We start from the raw sequence: 24,093 nt of genomic DNA on the forward strand, positions 1-24,093 counted from the left end.
CACCACACTTGGCTGAGATTCCTCAAAATCCTTGACTCGCTGTATTTTGAAATTATATTAGAACTCTGAAAGAAGTTCCTAGATCCCAATAAATAAAACAGCTTTATTTTAATACCAGAACTACACAGTTCAGGGGCCCTCCGGAGCCCGCACAACCAACAAATTCTCGACTTCGGAGGACTGCTCCGCATCTCCCGCAACTCCACTTAAGAGCCCCGCCCCGCCCCGCCCCGCCCTGCCCCGCCCTCTTCTTCGCAGACCCAGGTAGAGCCCCGATCTGCGGCTGCGCACAGCGTGCCTCCTCCTCGGGGTAGGGTCACGTGACCAGTCCCGGCGGGCCAAGATGGCGGCGTCCTGTGTGGCTCTGCTCTTTCTGTCCCTGTTTCTACCGCTACTGCTGCTGGGCGGGTGGAAGCGCTGGCAGCGTGGGCGCGCGGCTCGGCACGTAGTGGTCGTGGTGTTGGGCGACGTGGGCCGCAGCCCCCGTATGCAGTATCACGCGCTGTCGTTGGCTAAGTGCGGTTTCTCCGTGACTCTGCTGGGGTTCTGCAGTGAGTTCCTCAGGGCCTGGGAGGGGGGGCATCTCCGAGTGCTGACCCTTGGCCTTGACCGCCACAGGGGGCCGAGCGCAGCAGCCCTTTTGTCTTACTTGGGCTGTTCTCCCAGGCTGGAGGAAGCGGGTGGTAGTGTGGATGGGCTGGTGATAATCCCACGCTTGCTATTTGTCAGGACTGTGCTAAGCGACTCTGTTGAATGGTTTCAGCTTAATTTTAGGAGGTGACAAGACTAGGACTGAAAGGATCTGGTAACTGCATTGGTGTGCAGCTACCCTTGTCGGGCTGGCTGAGCTGACAGGCAACGTGTCTTCCCAGTCCTCATACCTCAGTGAAGGCTGGGGGTGTTTCAGTTGCTCTCATGACCAGTTTTTACCTACACTGTGCAGTTGGGAGTGTCTGCTCTTTTACTTTGCTCTAATTCAAGCCCATCTCATGGAACAGTGTGAACACTGGTTGCCTTTGGTACCTGCGTCTGCTCTCCCAGGGTGATGTTGGAGTGGGACATCCTAGGCATGCTCCTGTGATGGGAAAATTCCGTAATTCTAGAATCTAGATCAGATGGGTACCTATTGAGTACCAGGTCTGGTTTGAATACAGATGAATGAGATTTGGGCCCTCCCTATATGAACAGTGGTAAAATCTAGACAAAAATTAGTCTCATTCTCTGTCTGACTAATGATGAACAGAGAGATTTTTGAATTCTGATTTCCAAAGACACTCGCCACTATTCAGCCTAGAATTGTGGAAATATTTATGTCTAGTACATTAAAGAGGGTGTCCTCATTTACAGACTCCAAACCCCACAATGAACTCTTGGAGAGTGACAGGATTCAAATTGTGAAGTTGACCGAATTTCAGAGTCTTGCAGGTAGGATGAAGTCAACTCTAGATTCCTCTGATTTGGGGGCGGGGGGTTGGTTGTGGGAAGACCTGTGGATTGCCAGGAGCCCCTTTGTCGTGATGGGTGTTTTCTAATTTCCAGTTGGGCCCCGGGTTCTCCGGTATGGGATCAAAGTTGTATTTCAAGCAGTGTACTTGCTGTGGAAGTTAATGTGGCAGGAGCCATCAACCTACATCTTTCTCCAGGTGTGTGTCAGCCCCTGCTTTCCTCTCTGAGAACCCCTTTTAACAGTTTACTTTCTTGCTTTTATACACGTACAAATTGGCCTGAGTGGTGTGGCTCTGGTAAATCATCTGCTTAGCATTTGTGAGGTACTGGATTTGATTCCCAGTAACACACAAAAATATGCACAAATTGATAAATAAATTGCATATTCATGTGTGTGTATAAACTTTTACAGTCATGAGTAGGACCTTATGAGTAGAAGTCTGTAATTTGTGTTTGTGCTGTTTGTAGTCCCCATTCATAGTGTTTTTCTGTGTCATTACAGATGGTATCTTACTTTGCATTTACTACATGTCTAAATGTTTTACATATATTACCTTGTTAGGTCTTTCAAGAACCCTAAGAGTAGGTTCTTAGCGTACTTATACTTTAGAGACAGCAAAACTTCGACCCAGAGAAGTTGTATAAGTAGAACATCATCACACAGCTAAGAAGCGATGGGGTCAGGATTTGAACCAAGGTAGTCTGGTTCTAGAGTTATGATTTTGATCTTCACCAGTTTTTAACATCTAGAAGCACATTTTAGTGGGGTACACTGAGTTCTAACATGTAATGGAACTTGCTTGATTTCATTTTGACAGATACTCAAAATCTTCCTGAGTTTTTGGGGAGGAGGGTCTGGTGCTGGTACCTCAAGTATCATAGCCCAGTACTCTACCACATTTTCCCCAAGCTTTCCAATTTTTTTTTTAACCTTTACAACCAGTGCAACTAACAGTACAATGAAAATACATCAGTGCCACGGGTTCGGTTTTTTCATTGAGATAAATTGCTGGCTGTAGAGTTGCTTGGTCAAAAATCTATGCCTTTGAAAGTGTTGTGGTAGGATACTGGCTAGCCTAGAGTGGGGTTGGGCCCTTCTGTTCCCCACTGATGAGGATGCCTCTTCTTTGCCATGTTTACCACTGCCAATTGATGTTGGGTTTTAAAGTTTATGTTCTGATAATGGAAAAATAGCATATTTCTGTTCCTTTTTTTGACAGGGTTTCACTATGTAGTTCAGGTTGGCCTTGAAGTCACTATGTAGCCCAGGCTGGCATCAAACTCACAGTGATCCTCCTGCTTCAGCCTCTCGAGTGCTGAGAGTACAAGCATGTACCACTATGCTCAGCTTCTTCCCTTTTTTTGTCTCCTTGATTATTGACCACTTGATTACTAGACTTTTCGGGCTAGCTAATGTTCCTTTTGAGTGTTGACATATTTCTTTGGTGGCAGAGAGGTTCTTTCTTCTGCCTGTGGTTATCAAGAACCCTAATATACTTGTCTCTTTGCCAAGTGTGTGACAAATATTCTCACTCAGGTTCAATGGACCATTGTTTGGGTTTCCTCTTCTGCAGCAAGCCTTTTCCTTTCCTAGAATCCTCCAGGCCTGCCGAGCATTTCTGTCTGCTGGCTGGTGGGCTGCCTGTGCGGAAGCAAATTGGTCATTGACTGGCACAACTATGGCTACTCCATCATGGGCCTGGTGCATGGTGTGACACACCCAATTGTCCTGCTCGCCAAGTGGTAAGAATCTGGGAGCAGAGTGCAGGTACCTCCCCAAAACCCTGTGAGGGTAAATGGGAAGAGGAGCCTGGGGAACAGGGAGAGGTGTCAGTTACTTGGAGCCCGAGTCTAGTGTCTGCCTCAGTGTGTACTTCTAGCCAAAGGCTGGCAGTGGCTGTGACTTTTACCCACTAGGACCTTGTTTACTGGTAGTGACAGTAACTGTGGCAACTCTTAGCCGTCCCTGAGCACCTGTTGCATGCAGGCATCAGGCCAAACTCTTTAAATATCTGTCCCATTCATTTCCCATTGCCCCCCACTCAGGGCGTCCTGTGGTTACTGTCCTTTCCCAAGTCAGGAAAGCTAGGTAGAGAGAAATGCCGTCTCTTACCACGCAGGCAGTAGGAGGATGCAGCCCAGCCATCCTATTTCAGAATTTTTTCTGCTTCTATAGGAAAAAAAAGCTGTGACACTCTGGTGGTATTAGATACTCTTTATTTAAAATATGGAATGCTTCAGGAATTTGCATGTCATCGTTGCGCAGGAGCCATGCTAATCTTCTCTGTATTGTTCCAATTTTAGTATATATGCTGCTGAAGCGAGCACTAGATACTCTTTTATTTTTATTTTTATTTTTTTTATTTAAAGAGAGAAGGAAAAAAAAGGACATAAAACAATGCAGTAAAAGGGTACAAATAATACAGTATTTCTAGAAAAAAATATATACAGTACGAAATCACCAGTTAACAGGCTACACATTATCTTCCCAGAAACAGTTGTCCATATCACTAAATTAAAGCATATAAAGTGAACATTCATACAGTGGAATTGGAGACAGTTCTGTTCAGTGATCCAACAAAAGCTCAGTTATATGGTTTTCCGTCCTACACTCTCGAACATACCTGGAGTTATATCCCTTAGTCCATTTACTTTCCTCTCTTTTTTACAGTAACAATTAGACTTTTAGGGTTTTATTACTCTCACGGTTCTTATTACTTTTTTTTTGAAGAGAATAAAAACAAATGTGACTAAGCAAAACAGAGTCAGAACAGAAGGGTGGGCATAACACGTGATGCAAAAATAGAATACCAGGTGATCAAAAGTGATTATCATTGTGCCTCTTGCTATTTTCAAATTGAGTTGTTTATATCATCAGGTATAATAGAATTGACCAACAAAACAATACAGAACAAAACCAATAAAATCTATACTGAGGACCTTACAGGACTTAAAAAAAAAAAAAGGATGATAGTCAATCCATATTGGGCATCATAGTATATCTTATTGCCTTCAAAGTGATTGCCTATACCCTCAAACTTGATACTATCAAACAAAATAGAATATATAATAATCAGAACAAGATGGGGAGAGCAATACTGGGGTTCAAGTCAGGTTAATAGGACAACAAAAAAGTTACTATAATGTGTCCCGTTATTCTTTAATTTAGTTTTCCCTTAATTAAAAAAATGAGAGAAAATAGATTAATTTAAAAATAGGAGGAAGATTGAGATAAGAGAGGATATTGTAATAGAACAGTGCAGGGCAGAACCGAGAAATTCAAGCATCATTGTGTTTCACCACCAGGTAACATAATAGTAGTCACCATAGAGCCTCTTTCCTTAAATTATTTGAGTGTAACTTGGTGGAGCACTAGATACTCTTGAATGACTTCCCTTTCCAGTTTTCCCATAAGACCAGCGCTCCAGCCTTGGTTTGGAGCCAGCATGTGTTTCATGGCTCTCTGACATTTACTACACTTGTTTGTACACACTGAGAGTGAGCATGGCCTCCACAGTGATAGTATAGGGCAGCTGAGGTTCATATTTCTTTGTCATATTTTCCCTTTTTATTGTACAAAAGGCTGGATCTCTGGCAGTGTTTGCAGCTTCCTTTTAAAGCAACTGCGTTTAAGCTGAAAAGTGACACATGAGGAAGGTGTAAAAAAGTAAGGTGCAGAAGGACTTGGAGTGAGAACCCTGGCAGGTTGGGTGACCCCAGCTCTGTAGCCTTCCTTTGTTGAGGAGCATCGAGGCATAGGGATGGCATGGTGGCATCTGGGCCCAACCAGGATTCTGGTGACCCTGATATGTCTTTACAGGTATGAGAAGCTCTTTGGGCGCTTATCCCATTTGAATCTATGTGTGACCAATGCTATGCGGGAAGACCTGGCGGAGAACTGGCGCATCAGGTGTGGAGGGCCCAGAGTTCCTGCAGCCTTGAGGGCGGAGTGGGGCCCCAGGGTTGGTTGAGAGCTGCAGTACCTGCTGTGTCATGCTGATGGACGGTGTAGAAAAATGCCCAGGGACTAGGAGATGGTTACTGGTTTGGGGAAGCTGAGGGAGGTAGTGGGTGATGGGTACTGGTCTCCTTGCATGGCAGTTTTGATGTTAGAATATCTGTGTGCTTTTCCAAGTAATTCTAAGGGTACTTATTGTCACTGTGATTCTGCCAATGCCCTTGTTTTCCCGGGTCCTCTTGATTCCTTAGGCCTCTGCATCCTGTCCCCATCTCATTGCAGGGCGGTGACACTCTACGACAAGCCAGCGTCTTTTTTTAAGGAGACACCCCTGGACTTGCAGCACGAACTCTTCATGAAGCTGGGTCGCACCCACTCTCTGTTTAGGGCCTGGTGTGTTTCAATCCTCAGTTGTCTTTTCCTATTGGTATTTGGCCTCTCCCTTGTCTCTCTGCCATCTTGGTGGCACTAATCCAGGAAATGGCAAAGTAAGGTTCAGCCAGCCACCTGTTTCTGTAGTTTTGTTGAAACACAACTCAGTCACACTCCTTTATCTGTGGCTGCCTGTGGCCTGCCTACGGCAGGGGAGCTGGGTTTTGCAACAGAGACTGTCTGGCCTGAAATGCCTGAAGTCATCACTCTCTGGCCCTTTAAGGAAAGATTGGCTGAGCTCTGCGCTCCCTTAGTCCCCTGCCAGAGGTTCCCTTGCTTGTGGTAGGCTTGGTCCTTCGTGGCTTCTAGGTATGTCACCGGCTAAGGAGGGGGATCCATGGCAGCCCTCTGCACGTCCCAGCTCTGTCTCTCCATAACCCACATCCTGATGTTAAGGACAGAGCAGCGAGCCCTGTGGAGGTGCACACCAATGCAGTTGCTTTGTGGCTTTAGCACCCAGAAACAGACGATTGTTTGGTAGGGTTGGCTGGGTGCTGACATGGCCTGGCACCCCAGCCTTGGAAGCCCATGATCCACACTGTGGTGGGAGGTGGCTGTGTTAGTTTTCTTGTCAGTGAGCCACAACCTGATAGCTAAAATTTAAAGAAGAGATTTAATTGGCTCACAGTTTCAGGAATGTCACGGCGGAAAGGTGTGGTGGAGGAACACTGCTCAACCTAAGTAACCAGGAAGCAGAGAGGGAAGGAAAGAGTCGAGGAAGCCCACCCCCCTCAACCCCAGTGACCCATCTCTTCCATTGAGGCCCTACATGCACATTTAGCTATGAACTTCTCACTGGATCAGTTCACAGACAAGTATGGTGCCCCATGATTCAGTCACCTTCCAAGAGGTGAAAAACATGAGAACTTTGGGTGCGGGTTATTATTTTTAAAGTTTTATTTATATTAGTACATGTTTATAGTACATAATGATTATGTGCCTCATAGGGAGATGTGTGTAACACATCCAACTTCTTTTTACTTTGCTTGCCCCTCTATTTCCTCTCCTTTCCTCTTCTCTTGATATTAGTCCCATTTTCAAAAGTTCTATCTCCCAGTTTCCTGTTAGCTAACATTTATTTTGCTCTTTGTTTATACTTTGGGTTTATCATATAAGAAACTATGTGATATTTAGGATTGAGTATCTGATTTATTTCATGTAACATTATGGTCTCAAGGTATTTCGGGGGGCGGGGTGCATATTTTACAACCAAACCCCAACGCAGCTGTCCTGGCCCATGGCCTGTTCTGCAGCTTGTCACAGATTTTCTCTTCTGTTGTAGCTTGGAGCCCTCAGACCCAACCACAGAGAGGTCAGCCTTCACTGAGCGGGATGCTCAGACCAGGGTGGTGACTCGTCTTTGCAGGCGGCCAGCACTGCTGGTCAGCAGCACAAGCTGGACAGGTTTGTCTCCCACTCCCGCACAACTGGGCACCTGGGGGGCCTGTGTTCTTGTTGCCTGGGAGTAAGGGGTGGTATGGGAGCAGGGAAAAAGGTGTCCTGGGAACAGGGTGTGAGACTCACTTCTCTTCTTGCAGAAGACGAGGACTTCTCTATCCTGCTGGCAGCATTGGAAAGTAGGTGTGTGGCTGGCACTGAACCCTGCGGTCTGTCAGGCTGAGCAGTGAGCTCGCCTGGCCTTGCAGGGTGTGTGGTACGATTTAAGTTCCTAACCCCAAGGTCATAGGTGGACTGCCTGAGGACAGGGTGGGTGTGGTGGGAGGGGTGCAGAGCTGTGTTCCCATGGGGTGATTGAGCGATGAGGTCCTAGGTATAAAGAGCATCTCAGGTCGGTGGTGGCCCCCTCAGCACACCCTGGCTCCTCACCTTCTCCTCCCCTACTGAAGGGAATCCTGGGTAACATTTCTTTATTTTTAATACAGAGTTTGAACAAGTGGCATCTGATGGAGACAGCCTTCCTTCTTTAGTCTGTGTGATAACAGGTACTGCCTAGCATCCTCAACATCCTATATTGAGGGAGGAGCCCTTGACTGCCAGTATTTAGGTGGGGACTGTGGAGGGGGTGAGGACAGCCTTGATTGAGCTCCCCACAAGGCAGTGACTCATTAATCCCACACTAACTCTCTGGGGATGGATTTTTTTTTTTTTTTTAATCAGTACCAGGGATCAAACTCATGATTGCCTGCTTGCAAGGCAGGCGCTTATGCCGCTGAGCTAAATCCCCAGACCCAGGGAGTGGATTTTTAAACAGTGCCACGGATGTGACCTGGGGCCTTGTAAAGGATAGGCATGGGCTGTACCACTGAGCTATATCTATAGCTCCATGGTAGGGTTTTCTACATTTTTGACAGAGGGGAAGCTGAGGCTCAGATGGCAGTGCATGAAGTCTGGATCGGAATCTCACAACCTTGGCACAGCCTTACAGATGCCAAGCTTTCCACTTTTCCAATACTTTCACAGCATCTCTGTAGTTCTAAAAGCAAAAAGGCTTCAGTTCCACATAAAACTGCTTGTATAGCCACAGGATGAAAGAAGCAGAAGGACTGGCCAACCGCCCTGTCCTGCTCACCCTCTTCCTTCTGACCCTGGCTCTCTGATGTAGGCCTGAGACCCAGTGTGCACCAGGGACCCTCGTGGTCAGGAGGCACACCTTGTGGGATCTTGGGACTCTTGAGGAGGTCTTTAGAAGGGAGGAATGCCCTTCTAAACAGACACACACACACACACACACACACACACACACACACACACACACACAGTTTCCTGACTAGGAATCACACACACACACACACACACACTTTCCTGACTAGGAATGCCGAGGGTGGGGCTCGTGGGAAGTGGCTGCTGTGTCCTACTGGGAGTATTTGGGCCAGGGTCTTGTGGCTGAGACAGTCAGTGCAGTGATGCTTTCCTCTGAAGGCAGAGGGCCGCTGAAGGAACACTACACCCGCCTCATCAGCCAGAAGCGGTTCCAGCGCATCCAGGTCTGCACCCCATGGCTGGAGGCTGAGGACTACCCCCTGCTTCTAGGTGAGGGGGGTGCACTGGGGAGGCAGAGGTATCTATTCGGGAGGGCCCAGGGCAAGGTGCATGTTTTACACAGTTCTAAGGCATAGTCTTCGGTTTTCTTTATAGCTATTAGAAGTGCAAAAGCCATTCCTAGTTCAGGGCCTCCAGCTGACTGGGTGCCATTTTGGCTGGGGCAGTGTGCTGAGAACCTCAGGCTCAGTTCTGAGTCCATTTCCAGGCATACTCATCCTCCCTCCCTGGGGCCAAGGCTGTTTTCCAGCAGGTCTTGAGAGGGTCGAGAGCTCTCCTGGCCTCCACATCCTGGTTTAGCCCAGCAGTTCCCTCTGTGGAGGCCTGTGCTGGCTTCTCCTTTCCCAGGTGCTGGGTCTTTTAGAGAGCGACCCTCCCTCTCCTCCAACTTGTCTCCAGCAGGCTCAGTGCTGCCGTGTCAGATGGCTTCTTCCAGCAGCCAGCAGCCAGCGAGCAGCTCACTGCAGTGCTGGCTTTGTGGTTTAGGTTTATTTTCACACTGAAGTCTGATTTCCATTTGATCTGCTGTATGTTTTTTTTTCTTTTTTTTTTTACATTTGTTTCATTATGCTTTTACTTTTTTTAATCATCGGTTCATCTTTAAAAATTATTGCAGTAAAACACAACAAAATTTTCATTTAGCCACTTTAAGTGTATACTTATTGGCATTTGTTATACTCCCTCTGTCCAGATGTCTTTAATGACCTTGACAGAAAGTTTTTTTTTTAAGAATGACAGAGTTTTTTTAGGGGGTACTGGGGATCGAACTCATGACTGCATGCTTACAAGGCAGGCACTTATGCCACTGAGCTAAATCCCCGGCCCCTAATGGTGGTACCTAGGGCTTTATGCATGCCAGGCAAGTGCTCTACTACTGAGCTTCATCCCCAGTTATTTTAAAATAAATTGTTGCTAAAAGAAATAGTGAGACATCCTAAAGCTGGGTGTGAGGGTGCATGTGTATAGTCTCAGCATTACAGGAGGCTTAGGCAGGAGGATCACAAGTTGGAGTCCACCAGGGAAACTTGGTAAGACCTTGTCTCAGAAAAGAGGGGCTGGGATGTAGCTTAGTATTAGAGAGCCCTTGGACTCAATTTCTAGTAACACACACACACACACACACACACACACACGAAACTGAAAGGAAAAGTGAGTCATCGTGAATAAAAATATTCAGGCATTTTCTGATAGGGCTGAATGGTTGGTGGCAGGTGGGCAACACTGCCATCTTCTAATTATACCCCCCCCCCCACCTGTGTGTTGGTTGGGAATGTTCTGTGATCTCCACTCCCCGAGGGAGGAGTCGCTGTGTGGCCCTAGGAGCAGGTGTTTCCAATGCTCTTACCGTGTACCTTTTCTGCCTCCAGGGTCTGCAGACCTGGGCGTCTGTCTGCACAAGTCCTCCAGTGGTCTGGACCTGCCCATGAAGGTGGTGGACATGTTCGGGTGCTGCTTGCCTGTGTGTGCTGTGAACTTCAAATGGTAGGTGTGGACTGGCATCTTCCTGAGGTCAGATCCTCAGATGGACATAGCTATAGCTGCTGAGAGATGCCCCAGCAGGGTGCTGCCTGTGGTGCAGCTGAGGCTGGCCAAGGAACTGGACCCTTCTGGTTCCTGTGGTAGGTTTGAACCCCATGGAAAGACAGTTAGTCTTCCTTATCTGTGGTTTACCTGATCTATAGGTTCAACCAAGTGGGGATCTGAAGCACAGCCAGGCTAGTGGGGTTACAGCTTTTCTGAACATGCAGACTTTCTCTTGTCCTTATCCCTAATCAATACAACATAAAGCTGTTTACATCATATTAGGTATTATGAATCACCTAGAAATGATCTGAGGTTTGGAGAGGGACATGCTTAGGTTGTATGCAGATACTGTACCATTTTATGTAAGGAACCAGGATCATCAGGGGGTATCCCAGGAATTCCTAGAACAAGTCCTCCTTGGATACTGAGGAATAACTATAGTTGGCTCATATGAATAAAAACATACATGTGTTAAACGTGCACCTCTCACTGTTGTGCTCAGAAAAGAGAATAATGGCTAGATTTGCTGTACAACATATATGGTTTCCTCTCATTCCTGTCCATTTTAGCTGAGTTCTTGTAGTTGGGTTGGGATCAATTAGAGGTGTGTAGTTCTGTGACTCGGTCTCTCGGGATATTGGAAAGGACAGCAGCAGATGAGGTTCTGACAGCAGTGGTCCTATGGGCCATGTGCCCACCTGCTCAGAGACCTTCCACAGGATTAAGATTTTAGGGTTAAGATTTTAGGCCCTTGTGTGAGCTGAGCTTGGGGTCTGTTGGGGTCAACCAGCTGGTAACCTTAGAAAGCCATTCCTAAGGTCCTGCCTTGGCTTTAGCTCAGGGCACAGAGTAGAAAAAAGATGCAGAAATGATTCTGGAGATATGCTGTCCTTGAGTGAATGGTCCAAAAGGGCCAAATGCCTTCAGATTGGAATGGCATTGTGACATGTGTCCTTCTAGGCCTTTTCTGTACAAACACTGGATCTCAGGTCAATCTCACTGAGTCTGATCCCAGTCTCCAACCTGAGTGGGGTGGTGGGGAACACAAAGCATGGGATCCTCTTGGGCAGCTCTCAGGCTTCCCTTACTTCTCTCCAGTTTGCATGAGCTAGTGAAACATGGAGAAAATGGCCTGGTCTTCGAGGACGCGGAGGAACTGGCATCTCAGCTGCAGGTAATGTGCCTGCCCATGCTGCAGCTTGGAGGGTGGTGTGGAGTCTGTTCCCTGCCCCCACACTCGCGTGGCATGGTGGGGCTATACAGGGTCTGGAGGAAAAGCAGAGAGGCAGGCACATTAGCAGAGGCCCCAGAGGTGGCCTCCCTTGCTGTTGTGCCATACATGGATCCAGTGGGTGCCAGAAGGTCAGGGCAGGTGCTGATTGGGTCTGTGGAGTTGATACCACACAAAATACGGATGTACTGCCATTTAGGGAGTGAGCAAGATCACAGCTTAGAGCTTTGTGGGCCAGCCTTGCAAAGGGGTGGGATTCTACAGAGCATATTTTCTTGTTATAAAAAGCAATGCACTGTCATTCTTGACATTGAAAGATCTGTGGACATTTTTTAAAAGGTCTATGTAGAAAACATTTCAGGCTTTATCCTGCATCTCTGAGAGCCATTCACCCCACTGTTACATGGACGCAGCTACCAGCCATCTAGACAAAGGGGCAATAGTTACTTACCAAGACAGGTGGGCTGCCGTTGGCTTGTATGCTACAGTTTGCTCATCCTAATATAGGAAACAAAGCCCAGACATAGCCTGTTCCTTCCTGGCAGGTGCAAGAACAGCAGGTTGAGGCCAGGTCACTCTGGGCCACAGGGTGTGGGAAACTAGAAGACAAGCCCCTTCAAAGGCCCAGGAAGGAAGTGGGGACTTGAGGCGGGTGTTACTGGCTGGGCATCCTATAGCCAGAGCTGATAGCCAGGCAGACAGGAAGCTGAGTCTGAAGACAGAAGCCCTAGCATGGGCTGGGGTGTACTGATGAGCTAACTTCTGAGCTTTATTTTCCTATAGATGCTTTTATCCAAGTTTCCTGATCCCGCTGGCAAACTAAACCAGTTCCGGAAGAACCTCCGAGAATCAGAGCAGCTTCGATGGGATGAGAGCTGGCAGCGGACTGTGCTGCCTTTGGTTATGGACTCGTGATCCCATGCCCCTGAGTGGGTTTTGCTGGATGGTGGAGGTGCAGCTCCCTCTTGTTCACCCAGAAGATGTGAGGGCCTCCCCTGTGCACCCTCCCCTGCAGCCGTCCTTTCTTTTTTGAGCAGCACTCCCTTCAGTGGTAGAAGCCAGAGGACTGCAATGGGTGCTGCCTGGGGAGGGACCAGGAGACTGACTGGTCCACTGTGGTCTCTTTAGGTGCTGAAACTACTCCCTTCTTCTGTTCTGATTGTATTGTTTTTTTGTTACTTCTTGGGATCCTTCCACCTTCTTTTTATGTCTTTTTTTTTTGTCTTCTCTCCCAGCTATTGTGTCCCTGCAGCCCCAACACCTCCCTGGAAACAGTCCCTCTGCTCTAAGACAGCAAGACAGCACATATTGTCTTGGCTTAGTGAGGGGCTGAGTGCTCAGGCTGGGGAATTACACTTGATAAATACATAGTTTTATTCCTACAAACAAAACACTTGCCTTTGAGCCAAACTGTGTTCCTCATGGGTAGTGGTTATGAACTAGAACTGGACAGAAAGGGGGTACCTATACACTTAGTTTGTACTTCATTAGAATGGGTTGGGGTTCCTCATTTGGAATTTAACATTGTTCAGACACTCAAGTACAATGAAAGTTTTATCAGCTTTCATACATGAAAAACTTCCCACAATACAGATTTATTTTTCATAATAATCGTCCAGACTGTTGGTGAGACCTACAGTATGAGTTTCAGGATAGATGTCTCTAAGTACTCTTCATATGGGAACAGCTTCTGCTCACGAGGAGGCACCACTTCCCACTGGATCCTGGCCTGGCCTGGAAACACAGCACATGTGTCTGACGATGGAGGTGGTGTTGGGGACAAGGCAGGCATCTATCAGTACAGGGGAGGTAGGACGGGCTGTGGGTGTGTCTGAGTTGGTTTGCTTGGTTCATAGATTTCTAGGCCCACCTTGATGCCCAGAGGCAGCTCCAGGGTAGGACCAGGACAATAGCAGTGACATCCAGGTGTGGCCCCATGCCCACCCTGCCTGTCCAGGGTCCTTACTGCTCTCTTATCTCTCTGTCAGTCAGTTGGCACAGGAGGAGAGGAGCTGAGAAGTGAACCTTATCTGCCTGACACCTTTGCCAGCGCTCTTCCTGAAGGCCAGAAGGGCTCCTGTCATCTATGCACACAGGCTGGGGAGCTTCTCACCAGGATGGTTTCCTAATACAGTTTCTGTTACAGATGAAGGGTTAGCATTTATAAAAATGAGATAGTGTAGTATGGTCCCACCATCCAAGTGTAACTTGGTGTATATTCTAGACATTGCCTCAGGTCTAGGAACATGAAGAAAAATTGGTTTTTCTGCAGTGCTGGGGATTGGAGCCAGGGCCTTGTGCCTGCTAGACAAGTGTTGTGCTGCTGATCTACACTCCTACTCCCACAGAAACACAGTGAATAAATATAAGCTTATTTGTGCTGTTTGGTGTGTGTTTAGTGGGGTCCCCCCTACTTATATTTATGGTACTTTGTTTCTGCATAAGTACCCAATGGAGAACCTCTTTCTTTGTTAGGGCTGCAGAGTTCTCTCCGATAATTACTGGGAACTCATTTGTCTGTTCCATGATTAATGTGTGTGCCCCCCATGGATGTGTGGCTGGTGGCCCCTGACTCCCAGCCTGCAGCTGTGGACAGCTGGGAGAGGCTTTGCTGTGGGGCCAGCAGGGACAGCTCTGCACTGCCCTGGTTGGGCCTGGTGTTCTCTAACTGTAGGCAGGTGGTTTTGGGTGGGTATCTGGCTGGAGTACATGGGGGCTCTGTGGTCTCCTACCTTCCCTGTGGCCCAGTATTTTCAAATGTGAGACAGGATAATGGCAGGGCTTCTAGATGTGGCTGACAGGTGACGAGCTTGAGGATGGTGCCCAGTCCACTGTGGTGCCATTTCAGGATTGTGCAACTGATAGGCTCCTTAGTCCTCTACAGCTGCCTCTTGCTCTTCCCTTGATTGGGTGCCCACAACTGCAGCTCCTACACTGTTACATGTGCCCTGTGTGCTGAGTGTGGCCCAAGTGTGACCGGCTGTGTGTCTGAGGTGATGTGTCGTGCAGCAGATGAAGAAAGATGAGTGTATGGAGGGCACTGACAAGGCGGGATCCACCTCTAAGGCATGTGTTCAGTAATTTCACGGCTAAAACCTTTTCTAGCTCTGATTCCAAGTGGCATGTGCCACCACCTCCATCTTATAGATGAGGAACAGGCCCTGCAGCTTATGAAACCTGAAACACACCTAGGCTTAACAAAACAAAACAAAACAACAAAACCCACATCCAGGGACACAGGTGTTAGGCCCCTGGTCACCATGCTCCACTGCCTCCCACAAGCCTGCTCAGTGGCCCTACTTCTCCCTGGATTCTGGTAGTTGTGTGGATTGGGACCTCCTGGTTTTTCCCTGGGGCCTCCTTTGACTTTCCTGATTCCTGCTTTACTGGAGCCTTCATGGTACAGCACAGCAGCCTGCAGATCTGGGTCTCACCTATCTCAGTGATAAACAGCTGGCATGTCTCTGGGTTGCGCAGAGTGAAGGCCACATAGACATCAGGAGCCTGGTTCCTGTGGCAGGATGCAAACTTCTGCAGGACTCCAACCAGCGAGAGGATCACCTCTGGGCAATACAGTACATCTACAAGGAAACACGTAGGTTACTAAAAGTGCTTCCCATTAGGATTGGGAACTAAATGGCAGGTTCCCTCAGCTCCAGCACAAGGCCAGGTTTCCCACACCTACCAACCAGGGAGTATGCTGTGTCCCTGACTGCCGAGGGACTTGAGTTTGAAGGCTGAGTGCAGGAGGGGAATACGGGGATTGTGGTGGCCCAGCCAAACTCTGCTTCTGGTACCCCATTGTTGTACCAGATAGTGCTGGCTCCCCCATTTGTGAAAGACATGGGCCTGGATCTCAAACAGGTGCAAGGCGGAAGCCAGGCTAGCACTGACCACAAGGGGCCATTTAGGTCCTGTTCCCTGGCTTGATTACTGTGGTCTCACCCTGGCCTGGCCCAGGACTGGGTGTTGACAACTGGTTGTTAGTCAGACATAGGCCTGGCAAGATCGTGCTGCTCTGTGGCCCTGGAAAGACCCAGAGCTGTGTGGTCAGTGGCAGCTGGCATCTGAGGCCTGGGTGATGGCATGGTCTGTTGGATCCTGGCTGTGAAATGAAGGCATCTTGGGTTATGGGTGGTATATGGCCCATCTGTCCCGTGGAACTGGATGTTAACTGAGTGGCCTCTTGGGATGCTGAAAGGGACACAGACTTGGCTTGGCCGCAGCTGGGTGAGGGATTAGACTGGTTTGGTGCCTTGGGATAGTAGGGTTGTTCATCTGATAAAAGTTATCATCACAGGGGCATGCTTGTCTCCAGAGGAGCTGTGGATTCAGGATATTCAGGAGGTACCTAAGCTCTAATGTCACCTAGAGGCCCTGGAAGTTCCTGACTCGCCTCCCTACTCCTTGAGCCTGCTGACTGGCCATTACCTGCTGCGATGATAATGTCGGGCTGGAAGGCAGAGAGTTCAGTGACAGTGGCGACCTCCCAGTCCAGCTGGGCTACCGTCACAAGGGGTCTCTCTGCATCTGTGGTGGCATCTGGTTCTAGTGAGAGGTCATTAAGCAGCACATTTCCTCGAAGCTGCTCAAGGACACGGCTGTGACAGTCGCTGAAGATGTATGCTTTGGGGTGGCACATCTTGCAAATAGCCAGTCCTGTGAAGCCAGCTCCACTGCCCAGTTCAAGAACAGTCCTGGGTAGGAGAAAGGAGATCCTGTGTCTGTGACCATGCCAGGGCCCACCCACCTCAGTGCCCTGCTCTGTCCCCCAAGGTCACCTGTGAGTGAAAACTGCTGGGTTCTCAATGGCCCATTCTGCGAGGTATAGGGCGGCATCCCAAGTGACCAGGCCTGTAGTGCCATGGGACACGATGGCCGTGCTCTCAGAGAGTGTGAGTGGGGTTCCGGAAGGCTGTGCCGAGAGATGGCAGGAGAATTAACCCAGTACATGGAAGTAAGTGGGCAGAGTAAGTCTTAAAGGGTGGGCTGGCTAAGCAAACTATGGTATATCCACATGGGAAAGCACTCCTCAGTAATGCAAGGGTTACACGGTGGACACACACATTAACAAGGGTGGGTTTCCAGGGTGTCACGTTGAGGGCAAGAAGCAGCCAACCTCAGGTCATATGCTATGTGGCTCTGTCCATCTAATATCCTAAATGCCATGAATGGAGAGATGGCTTGGCGGTGGAGTGGGTGTGTCTCATACCAGCAAATAGCTCCGGTAGCACTGGGTGGACTCCTCAGCAATCAGGATCTTTGCCAATGCCTCATATAGCTCATCCAAAGGCTCTGTGTGGACAGCCTCATGCTGAGGGTGGACAGGGTAAAACTTCAGTCAAAAGGATCAAGCCAACCATCACATATAACACCAACATTCTGTTTCTTTGCTGTGAACTGTGAACACAGCTGGATGATTTTCACATTTATGGCAATGGGGTTGGAACTTAAGGCCTTGCACACACCAGGGACATGTGCTACCCCTGATCTACACTCTCAGTCCAATTTTGACAAAACTTAGAGGGATATCTGGGATGAACAGAGGGCACCTGTTCACTGGAGGTGATGAGGAGGGGACTTCAAAAAAGATATAGAGGGGTTAGGGCAGGGATGGTCTAGAACAGTACACAAACTCCATGAGAGCTACCAGTGGCTGCGGGATAGCTCTAGCAATCTTGGATGGAAAACATATTTAAGTCATCCCTGGAAGAAGTCATAAGGATGGGCACCCCATGTTGCAAGATGTGGGTTTTCCTCCTGTATCACTCCCTTCATGGGGCAATGTGGAACTCATTTAATTTAATGACTGGCCATCCTTTTCTAGGTGGTGCTGGGGAGACCACAGAAGTGGGGCCTGCGAGTGGGGATGACAGAGGTGCAAGGATTTTGTGTACGCTGAGTCCAGTGAGGTGTGGCCTTTTTGTTTAGGGCTTGGTGAAAACAGCACTGCTACCACCTACAGAGGAACCCCCTCTGATGTCTGTTGGTTTGAACCCAGCAGGTTATACCTGTAACAGGCTGGACAACAGCCCAGCCAGGACTTCAGTGAGAATTTAGTGATGGAATGGGTTACAAAGGTACTGCAAAAAGCTCAGACTTCCAGCGAGGGCCAAGGAGCCACCCATAGAGAGACTGGTGAGATCAGGGCACTGCCAGAGCCTGCTGAGCTGGGAGGGAGAAGAGACGAAGGGGCTTCCAGCACTCAGGGCCAGGACTTGCCTGGTGGCAGAAGCGGACTGCAGAGAAGATGTAGCTGCAGCTGTGATCCCTGTCCTGCCTCGTGTTGGTCAAACCCCTTGAGCACTGGATGCCACAAAGGAGTTTGTGAAGCAGGCAAAGAACAGGGAAGAGTATGTGCTTTGATCAGAAGAGCTGGCCACATTTCACATGTGGTCAGCTCTGGACAGACAGGATCCCACTGACCTTTCTGATGAGCTCTGAGAGAAAGCACCGGATATACTTTACTGAGGGTGGGTGCTGCACGCACACAGGATGTTTCACAGTCTACGACAAAGGACAGAAATGGTTGTTAAGTGTCCCATGAGCTATATGAGATTAGGGGTGAAACTAGTTACTAGTGCCTTGGCAAAGATGTACAGGGACACAGGATTATGGCTATGTCCACCACAAGCATCTACAAGACCAACTCTTAAGATACAAGCTCTTTCCTGAAAACATCAACATGCCATGAGGACTCTGTACCTGTAGGCCAGCTCCCCGATTCAGGGTAGCTGAAACCAGAGTCTGTAGTGAGGATAATCATTAGAGAGCCTGGCTCTGCAAGAAAGAGAACAGCCCAAAAGTGGGTACCAGGTCCGTCAGGCACCTGCCCTCCTGGAGTGAGAAGGGTGGCCATGGCCACTCTTGCCATGGAGCAGAGTGACGGATGGATGAGAACCCAACAGGACAGAGGACAGGGCTTTCTCTGGAGTGGGGGCTGGGAGTCTCAGGACAGGCCTCAGTTGAAGCCCTGAGAAGCCAAGGACAGGAGAACCAAGCTCCAGATAGCAGCAGAACAGAGAGGCCAATGCTGAGGCAGCTCCTGCCTGGCATTTTGGCAAGGAGGGTAGAGGGCAATGGGCCTAGGGGAGAGGTGGGGTACTGGATGGGAGGGATGCACACTTTCCCCAAAGGCCACCGAATACACATGCAACCCCCAGAGACTGCCTAGTAGGTCTAGGTTATGATTCATTTCTAACTTTGCATAGGTTTAATGGACAGCTGTATAATCGTATTACTTTGCATGCTAGGGATTGAGGGCAGGGAGCAGAGACATACTCTCAGTTATACACCTTCTACACCCCATTTTATTTTTTTAAAGACAGGGTCTCACTAAGTTGCCCATGCTGGCCTCAAACTTAGGATTCAAGCGTCAGTGCTTCTATTTTAAGGTTTTAAAGTGGCTCTCTGTGCTTTATGCTCTCCATGCCTGGCTGCACTGTTCTGGGAAGAAATCACGAGGCTGCAAGATGAAGCCTCAGACATTCCCTCACTCCCAGTCCTGACCTGCTGCAGCATCTCAAGGTTTCCCTGTGCTCTGGTTTACCCACCAGCACAGGAATTCTTGACCTAGGCTTCTTGGACAGGTATGGTAGCAGGGTACAAATGTCTGTGTCTCCTCTAAATTTGTACAAAAACATATTCTTCTGGCCATTTCTTTCTTGGGAGGGAGACCACCTTTCTTACAATCTGTAAGAAAGTTAAGGGCCAGGATGTTTTGTTTGACATTTCTTTTTTTTTTTTTTTATTTAAAGAAAAGGAAACGAAAAAAAAAAATACATGGAGATAAAAAAAAAAGGGTAGAAATAATACTAAATTACAGACAAACAAAAGGTAAGAAATTGCCGGTTGATAAGTTACAAATTGTCATCTTTGAAATGGCTGTTCAGGTTATAGAATTAAAGTATTTAGAATGACATTCAAAAAAGTGACCCTACAAACCATTCTGCTCTATGATCGAACAAAAGCTCCGTAATATGATTATCAGTCCCACCTATTTGTTTTATATCTCAAAGAGGGTAAGGTTAACCATATCAAAACAGAACAGAACGTTTAAAAGAAAATAAAAAACAATTTAAAGAAATACAGATTTCAAAGCAAGTCCACTGGAGATCTTCCTTATCTAACTGTCTCTAGCTTCTTACAAATAGTTGTCCCTAACTTCACCCACTTTATATACTTATTGCATATTATAGAACTAATCAAATCATTACAGGATGATGAAGTCTTTTTAGGTCCTCAAGTTCCAAATTAGGGAAGACAGTAGCAACTACCATCGCATCTCTCATTCTCTTTGTGATAGCCGTCCCCATCTCTGCATATGCTGAAGTTGAGCTGAAGAAACCAGTCCAATGTCATTCTAATCAGCAAACAATAGATTGCTAGAATTTATATTATAATGCTACAAAATAAGCCTCGGGTTTTTCAGGTCTCTTCCTCAGAGTATTTGTTCCTATCCCCTCTGTATTATAGGGAAAACCAAGTCATAACAAGACAGCGAAACAATTTCCTAGAAAAACATGCAATGGATAAGACTTATAAAACTATAATATAAATGATCTTCCGTAGCTACTATGTTTTCTCTTGTTATTTTCAATAGATTTGTCCACAACACTGGCTTATTATAGTTAAACATACTATCACCTATTTTTATAAAAACTTATCTTTGACTGCATTGTAGTATTTGAGAGCTGTTACTGATTCATACCAGTATGGATATCCTTTACATCTTGTCATGCTCAGAGTAGTTTCCTCTACTTTTAGGGTTGATTCTAACACGCATACTGATTTCAAATAGGATCAGACAAGACAAACCAATAGTCTTATGATTCAGATACAATTAAGATCAGTCATAGTAAGACAATGTAAGTAATACAGGATTTCAGCCTAAGTCAATAGGAAAGTAAGGATAGTTACCATGGTATAACCTGCTATTTTTGGTTCTAGAGGTCTGTGTCCTCAAATCTGACATGAGTGGACAGACCAGAACAAATTTAATTCAATCTAAATATGGCACTAGGACTACAAGCCAGGATGTTTTGTGATCTGCCCTTGACCCACATGGCCAAAATCAGGGTGGGGAAGGCCAGACTAGGTGATGGTACTGCCCCTACCCCACAAGCTGATGCACCTCAGTCAAATCCCCCTTCCATCAATCCAGGGTCCATCTATGTCCTAGAGACTTGAGTGGGCAAGACTGACCTCTTTATTTTTGCTGTCAATCTGGCAAAGAAGTCTCTAAGTAGCTCCCAAACACCAAAATCTCTTCCTATACCCGTTTCATTACGGATGGTTAAAAAACATTCCCTAGCTTGCCCTCTCTCATGCAGATTTTTATATACTCTGATACTTCCATCCAAGAAAACGAAAGAGTCAGAGTGGTGGAGGGGCTCACACCTACACATGGCGTGGACTCAGATGGATTTGTTCTTTGAGTGTGGATGTCTTTCAGTGATACAAGTGCATTTGCAGCTCCTCTGCCAGGCCAATGAGCAAGCTGGGCTACTCAGCCCAGTGATTCTGAATTCTTTTTTTTTTTTTTTTTTTTTTTTAATTTTATTTAAAAGGAAAAAGAGAGAGAGAAAAAAAAAAAAAAAAAACCAGAACAAAACAAAACAGTGTAAGGGTACAAGTAATACAGAACTACAAAAAAAACCCCAAAAAACCCAGTAAGATATCACCAGTTAATAGATTACACACTATCATCTTAGAGACAGTGGTTCAGATCACAGGACCAAAGCATACAAAGTGAACATTCAAACAATGAGACTGCAAACAGTTGTGTTCAATGATCCATTCAAAAACATTAATATGGTCAGCTATTTAACACCTAAACATACTTGCTGTTGTATCCTTTAGGGCACTTTTTTTTTTTCCTCTCTTTATTACAACAAAATTTACACATTTTGGGTTTTATTGCTCCCATAGATCTTATTACTTTTTTTTTTTTTTGGAAGAGAAAAAAATCAAACATGATAAAACAAAGCTGTCCGTGAAAACCAAGGACAGTCACAGCACATGATGTAAAAACAGAGTACAACGTTATCAACAATGGTTTCCATAATGCCTTTTGCTTCCTTAAGAAGAATTGTCTATCTCATTAGGTATTATAAAGTTGAACAAAACAGTAGAGAACAAAACAAATAAAACCTAAACATTGTAAACATTACAGAACTTCAAAAGAGAATAATAGTCAAACCAGAATGGGCATCATAGTTAATCTTATTGCCTTCAAAGTAGTTGCCTATACTCTGATACTTGATACTAATCATACAGAACGGAACAGAGTCTAATCAGTCAAAACAAGATAGTGGGAGTATTACAGGACTTCAAATCAAGTTAATAGGAAACTAAAAAAGCTACTGTAGTATATCCTGCTAGTATTTTTGATTTTTTTCCCCTTAGTTTAAATGATTCTGAATTCTTTACCTTCTGTAAAATTTCCCGCAGCAGCTCAGAATCTGGTGATTCCTTTAATTTCTCTTCCAGGCTCTATTTGAAGGAGAAAGAGAGAGAGAGAAAGAAAAAAGTCTTAAGAGCATTTTTCCAGGAACATTAAACATGCAGTGGAACATGTTGGCAAAGTGTAAGGGATCTATCCTTCGAGACCTGGAGCCAACGGGAAGTGGAAGCCTGACCTTCAGATGTCACAGGTCACACTGGCTGAATCAGGGAAGAATGTCAGAAGGCCGACTCCTGCTTTGCAGTCTCCCTGGCTGCTCAGGGGCCACACATGTCACAGAGCAGCTTTTAGCTGAACTAATAAGCTAGGAATCAGGAACCACAGCATCAAGGCTTCACAGGCTTGCCTGGCACCTGACATCTGGGTTAAAACTGGAGACTCAGAATACGCAGATGCTAGGCCCAGCCATATTTTTCTACTTTATAGAGGACCTGAGCACAGTAGTACCCCAGTCAGACAGACTGTCTTAGCTGAGATATGAGGCCGGGGAAAACCACTTCTTTTCTCCAGATGTACTTGCCATGCTCTAAAAGGCCCTTCAACACCTAGTCCTGTCCCATCCCTGCACACTCCACCCTAGCCACAATGGTCCGTTTTGCTCCTTAAACGTGGCATGCTTGTTTCTGCCACAGGGCCTTTGTACTTCCTGTATCACTGTTCAGGTATCAGTTCAAATGCTGCCTTTCTGGGGAGATCTTCTCTGACTCTTCTACTCTGATGAGTCTCCCTCAGTTGCTTCATTTTCAATTTCTCTGTTATTGGCTTTATGGTCACTCATCTCTTGCCATTTTCTGGTTTATTTGTTCTCTTTGCTTGTGATGTGTGCTGCTGACCCCTGGTGTCTGGCTCATGGGAGGCATTCAGTGAATGTTGGGTGACTGAAAAATAATACTAGGCACTGAACCCAATGCCTTTTGTTTTGAGAGAATCCTGACAACAGCCCTGAGGTCGGTATCATTGTATCCCTCATTTTATTAATTAAAAATCATGGCCCAGAGAGATGTAGTCACTTGTCCAAGGTCACACAGCATGTATGAGACTGAGTTAGATTCAAAGCAAGGTTGTTTTCCTGGACTGCACTCGGCTCTTTTCCTCACTAAATAACCTCTCAGCCTAAGTGACAATAATATTCCCACCTTTTGGGTGTTGGGGTGAATCTATGTAAGCACTTCAACACGGGCACGTGAGCACTGGTATCTGACATTGGATCAGGACTAGTTTCAATTTTGAGTTAAAAATGCACATATTCCTCTTGACCAGAAATGATCTCTGAGTACTGAATGTTTTATGTCGATGAGATAAATGACTAACCATCAGTCCCCAGGATGGGGCCGCCCGGGGAGGGTATGTCTTCAAACTGCCTCATCAGTGAGCTTACCGCACATGAATTATAGACGATGCATGGTCCATTAAGCCCTTCCACTGACACAAGAGACCACTCACAGTAACCAGAACCGCAGGACTCCAGGGCGTGTGTATGTGGCGCCCATCAGAGGCCTCTTTCGCATCAGGTTATCTTTGAGACGGTGAGGCCGTGCCTTGACACTCGGATGGCGATACCGGTGACGGCGCTGTAACCTGACCCTCACACTCAAGACCGTGATTCCTTTCTTAGCGGGCGAGGGCAGCTGTGTAACAATGACCACAGTGACCAATTGACTAAAGACCATGGCCATGATCCAGGACCCTTTTTAAAAGCCTGACCGAAAAGGCAAGCGGGAGGAAATCCTCCTCCTTCACTCGGGGCACCGGACTGCAAGGGGGGGGGGGCACGGGAGGGCCCCGATTCCCGCGCCAGAGGTCTGCCCGCACCTCTCGCCCGCCCGCCGTCGCAGCGCGACCCCCGCACCTGCCAGGGGAAGGAGCGCAAGGGACGCGCCGCCAGGAAGCGGCGCTCGAAACTCCGCAGCAGGCGCACGTTTCCGACACTCTCCTCCGGCGCCATGGCGGGGCGGAGCCAGCGTTGCCGGGAGACGGGCGGAAGCGGGAGGCGCCTGCCGGATCCGGGGCGGGGCCAGGGGGGGGAATCTTCCTTAT

General features: G+C 47.2%; 2 protein-coding genes and 1 non-coding gene across 5 annotated transcripts; 1 reads left to right on the plus strand and 2 right to left on the minus strand.

The window, feature by feature from the left end:
• The first annotated feature begins 332 nt into the window (after positions 1-332).
• Positions 333-13,972, plus strand: Alg1 (ALG1 chitobiosyldiphosphodolichol beta-mannosyltransferase). 2 transcript variants are annotated; one of them, XM_003477735.5, is made up of 13 exons: positions 333-551; positions 1,348-1,425; positions 1,540-1,643; positions 3,041-3,189; positions 5,267-5,356; positions 5,687-5,797; positions 7,119-7,240; positions 7,375-7,413; positions 7,720-7,779; positions 8,717-8,827; positions 10,204-10,318; positions 11,459-11,534; positions 12,375-13,972. In XM_003477735.5, the coding sequence occupies exons 1-13, from the start codon at positions 344-346 to the stop codon at positions 12,504-12,506; spliced, it is 1,395 nt and encodes a 464-aa protein (XP_003477783.1). In that variant the 5' UTR covers positions 333-343; the 3' UTR covers positions 12,507-13,972. The 2 variants fall into 2 exon arrangements, with proteins under 2 accessions (XP_003477783.1, XP_063082512.1); XM_063226442.1 differs by lacking the exon at positions 1,540-1,643 and having other exon boundaries at positions 492-551.
• LOC111754059 (U6 spliceosomal RNA) lies at positions 3,668-3,774 on the minus strand. Its single transcript, XR_002788788.1, has one exon. It is a non-coding gene; the product is annotated as a U6 spliceosomal RNA (small nuclear RNA).
• Eef2kmt (eukaryotic elongation factor 2 lysine methyltransferase) lies at positions 13,133-24,093 on the minus strand. 2 transcript variants are annotated; one of them, XM_013142073.3, is made up of 8 exons: positions 23,906-24,093; positions 22,023-22,085; positions 18,018-18,098; positions 16,804-16,905; positions 16,373-16,506; positions 16,023-16,288; positions 15,026-15,172; positions 13,133-13,728 (listed from the first exon to the last, which is right to left on the minus strand). In XM_013142073.3, the coding sequence occupies exons 1-8, from the start codon at positions 23,999-24,001 to the stop codon at positions 13,676-13,678; spliced, it is 942 nt and encodes a 313-aa protein (XP_012997527.1). In that variant the 5' UTR covers positions 24,002-24,093; the 3' UTR covers positions 13,133-13,675. The 2 variants fall into 2 exon arrangements, with proteins under 2 accessions (XP_012997527.1, XP_003478200.2); XM_003478152.5 differs by having other exon boundaries at positions 13,133-13,325; positions 23,906-24,092.

This window comes from Cavia porcellus, unplaced genomic scaffold (genome assembly GCF_034190915.1).
Source record: "Cavia porcellus strain 051 isolate PalLab524CR breed Dunkin Hartley unplaced genomic scaffold, mCavPor4.1 scaffold_16, whole genome shotgun sequence".
Taxonomy (NCBI): Eukaryota; Metazoa; Chordata; class Mammalia; order Rodentia; family Caviidae; genus Cavia; species Cavia porcellus.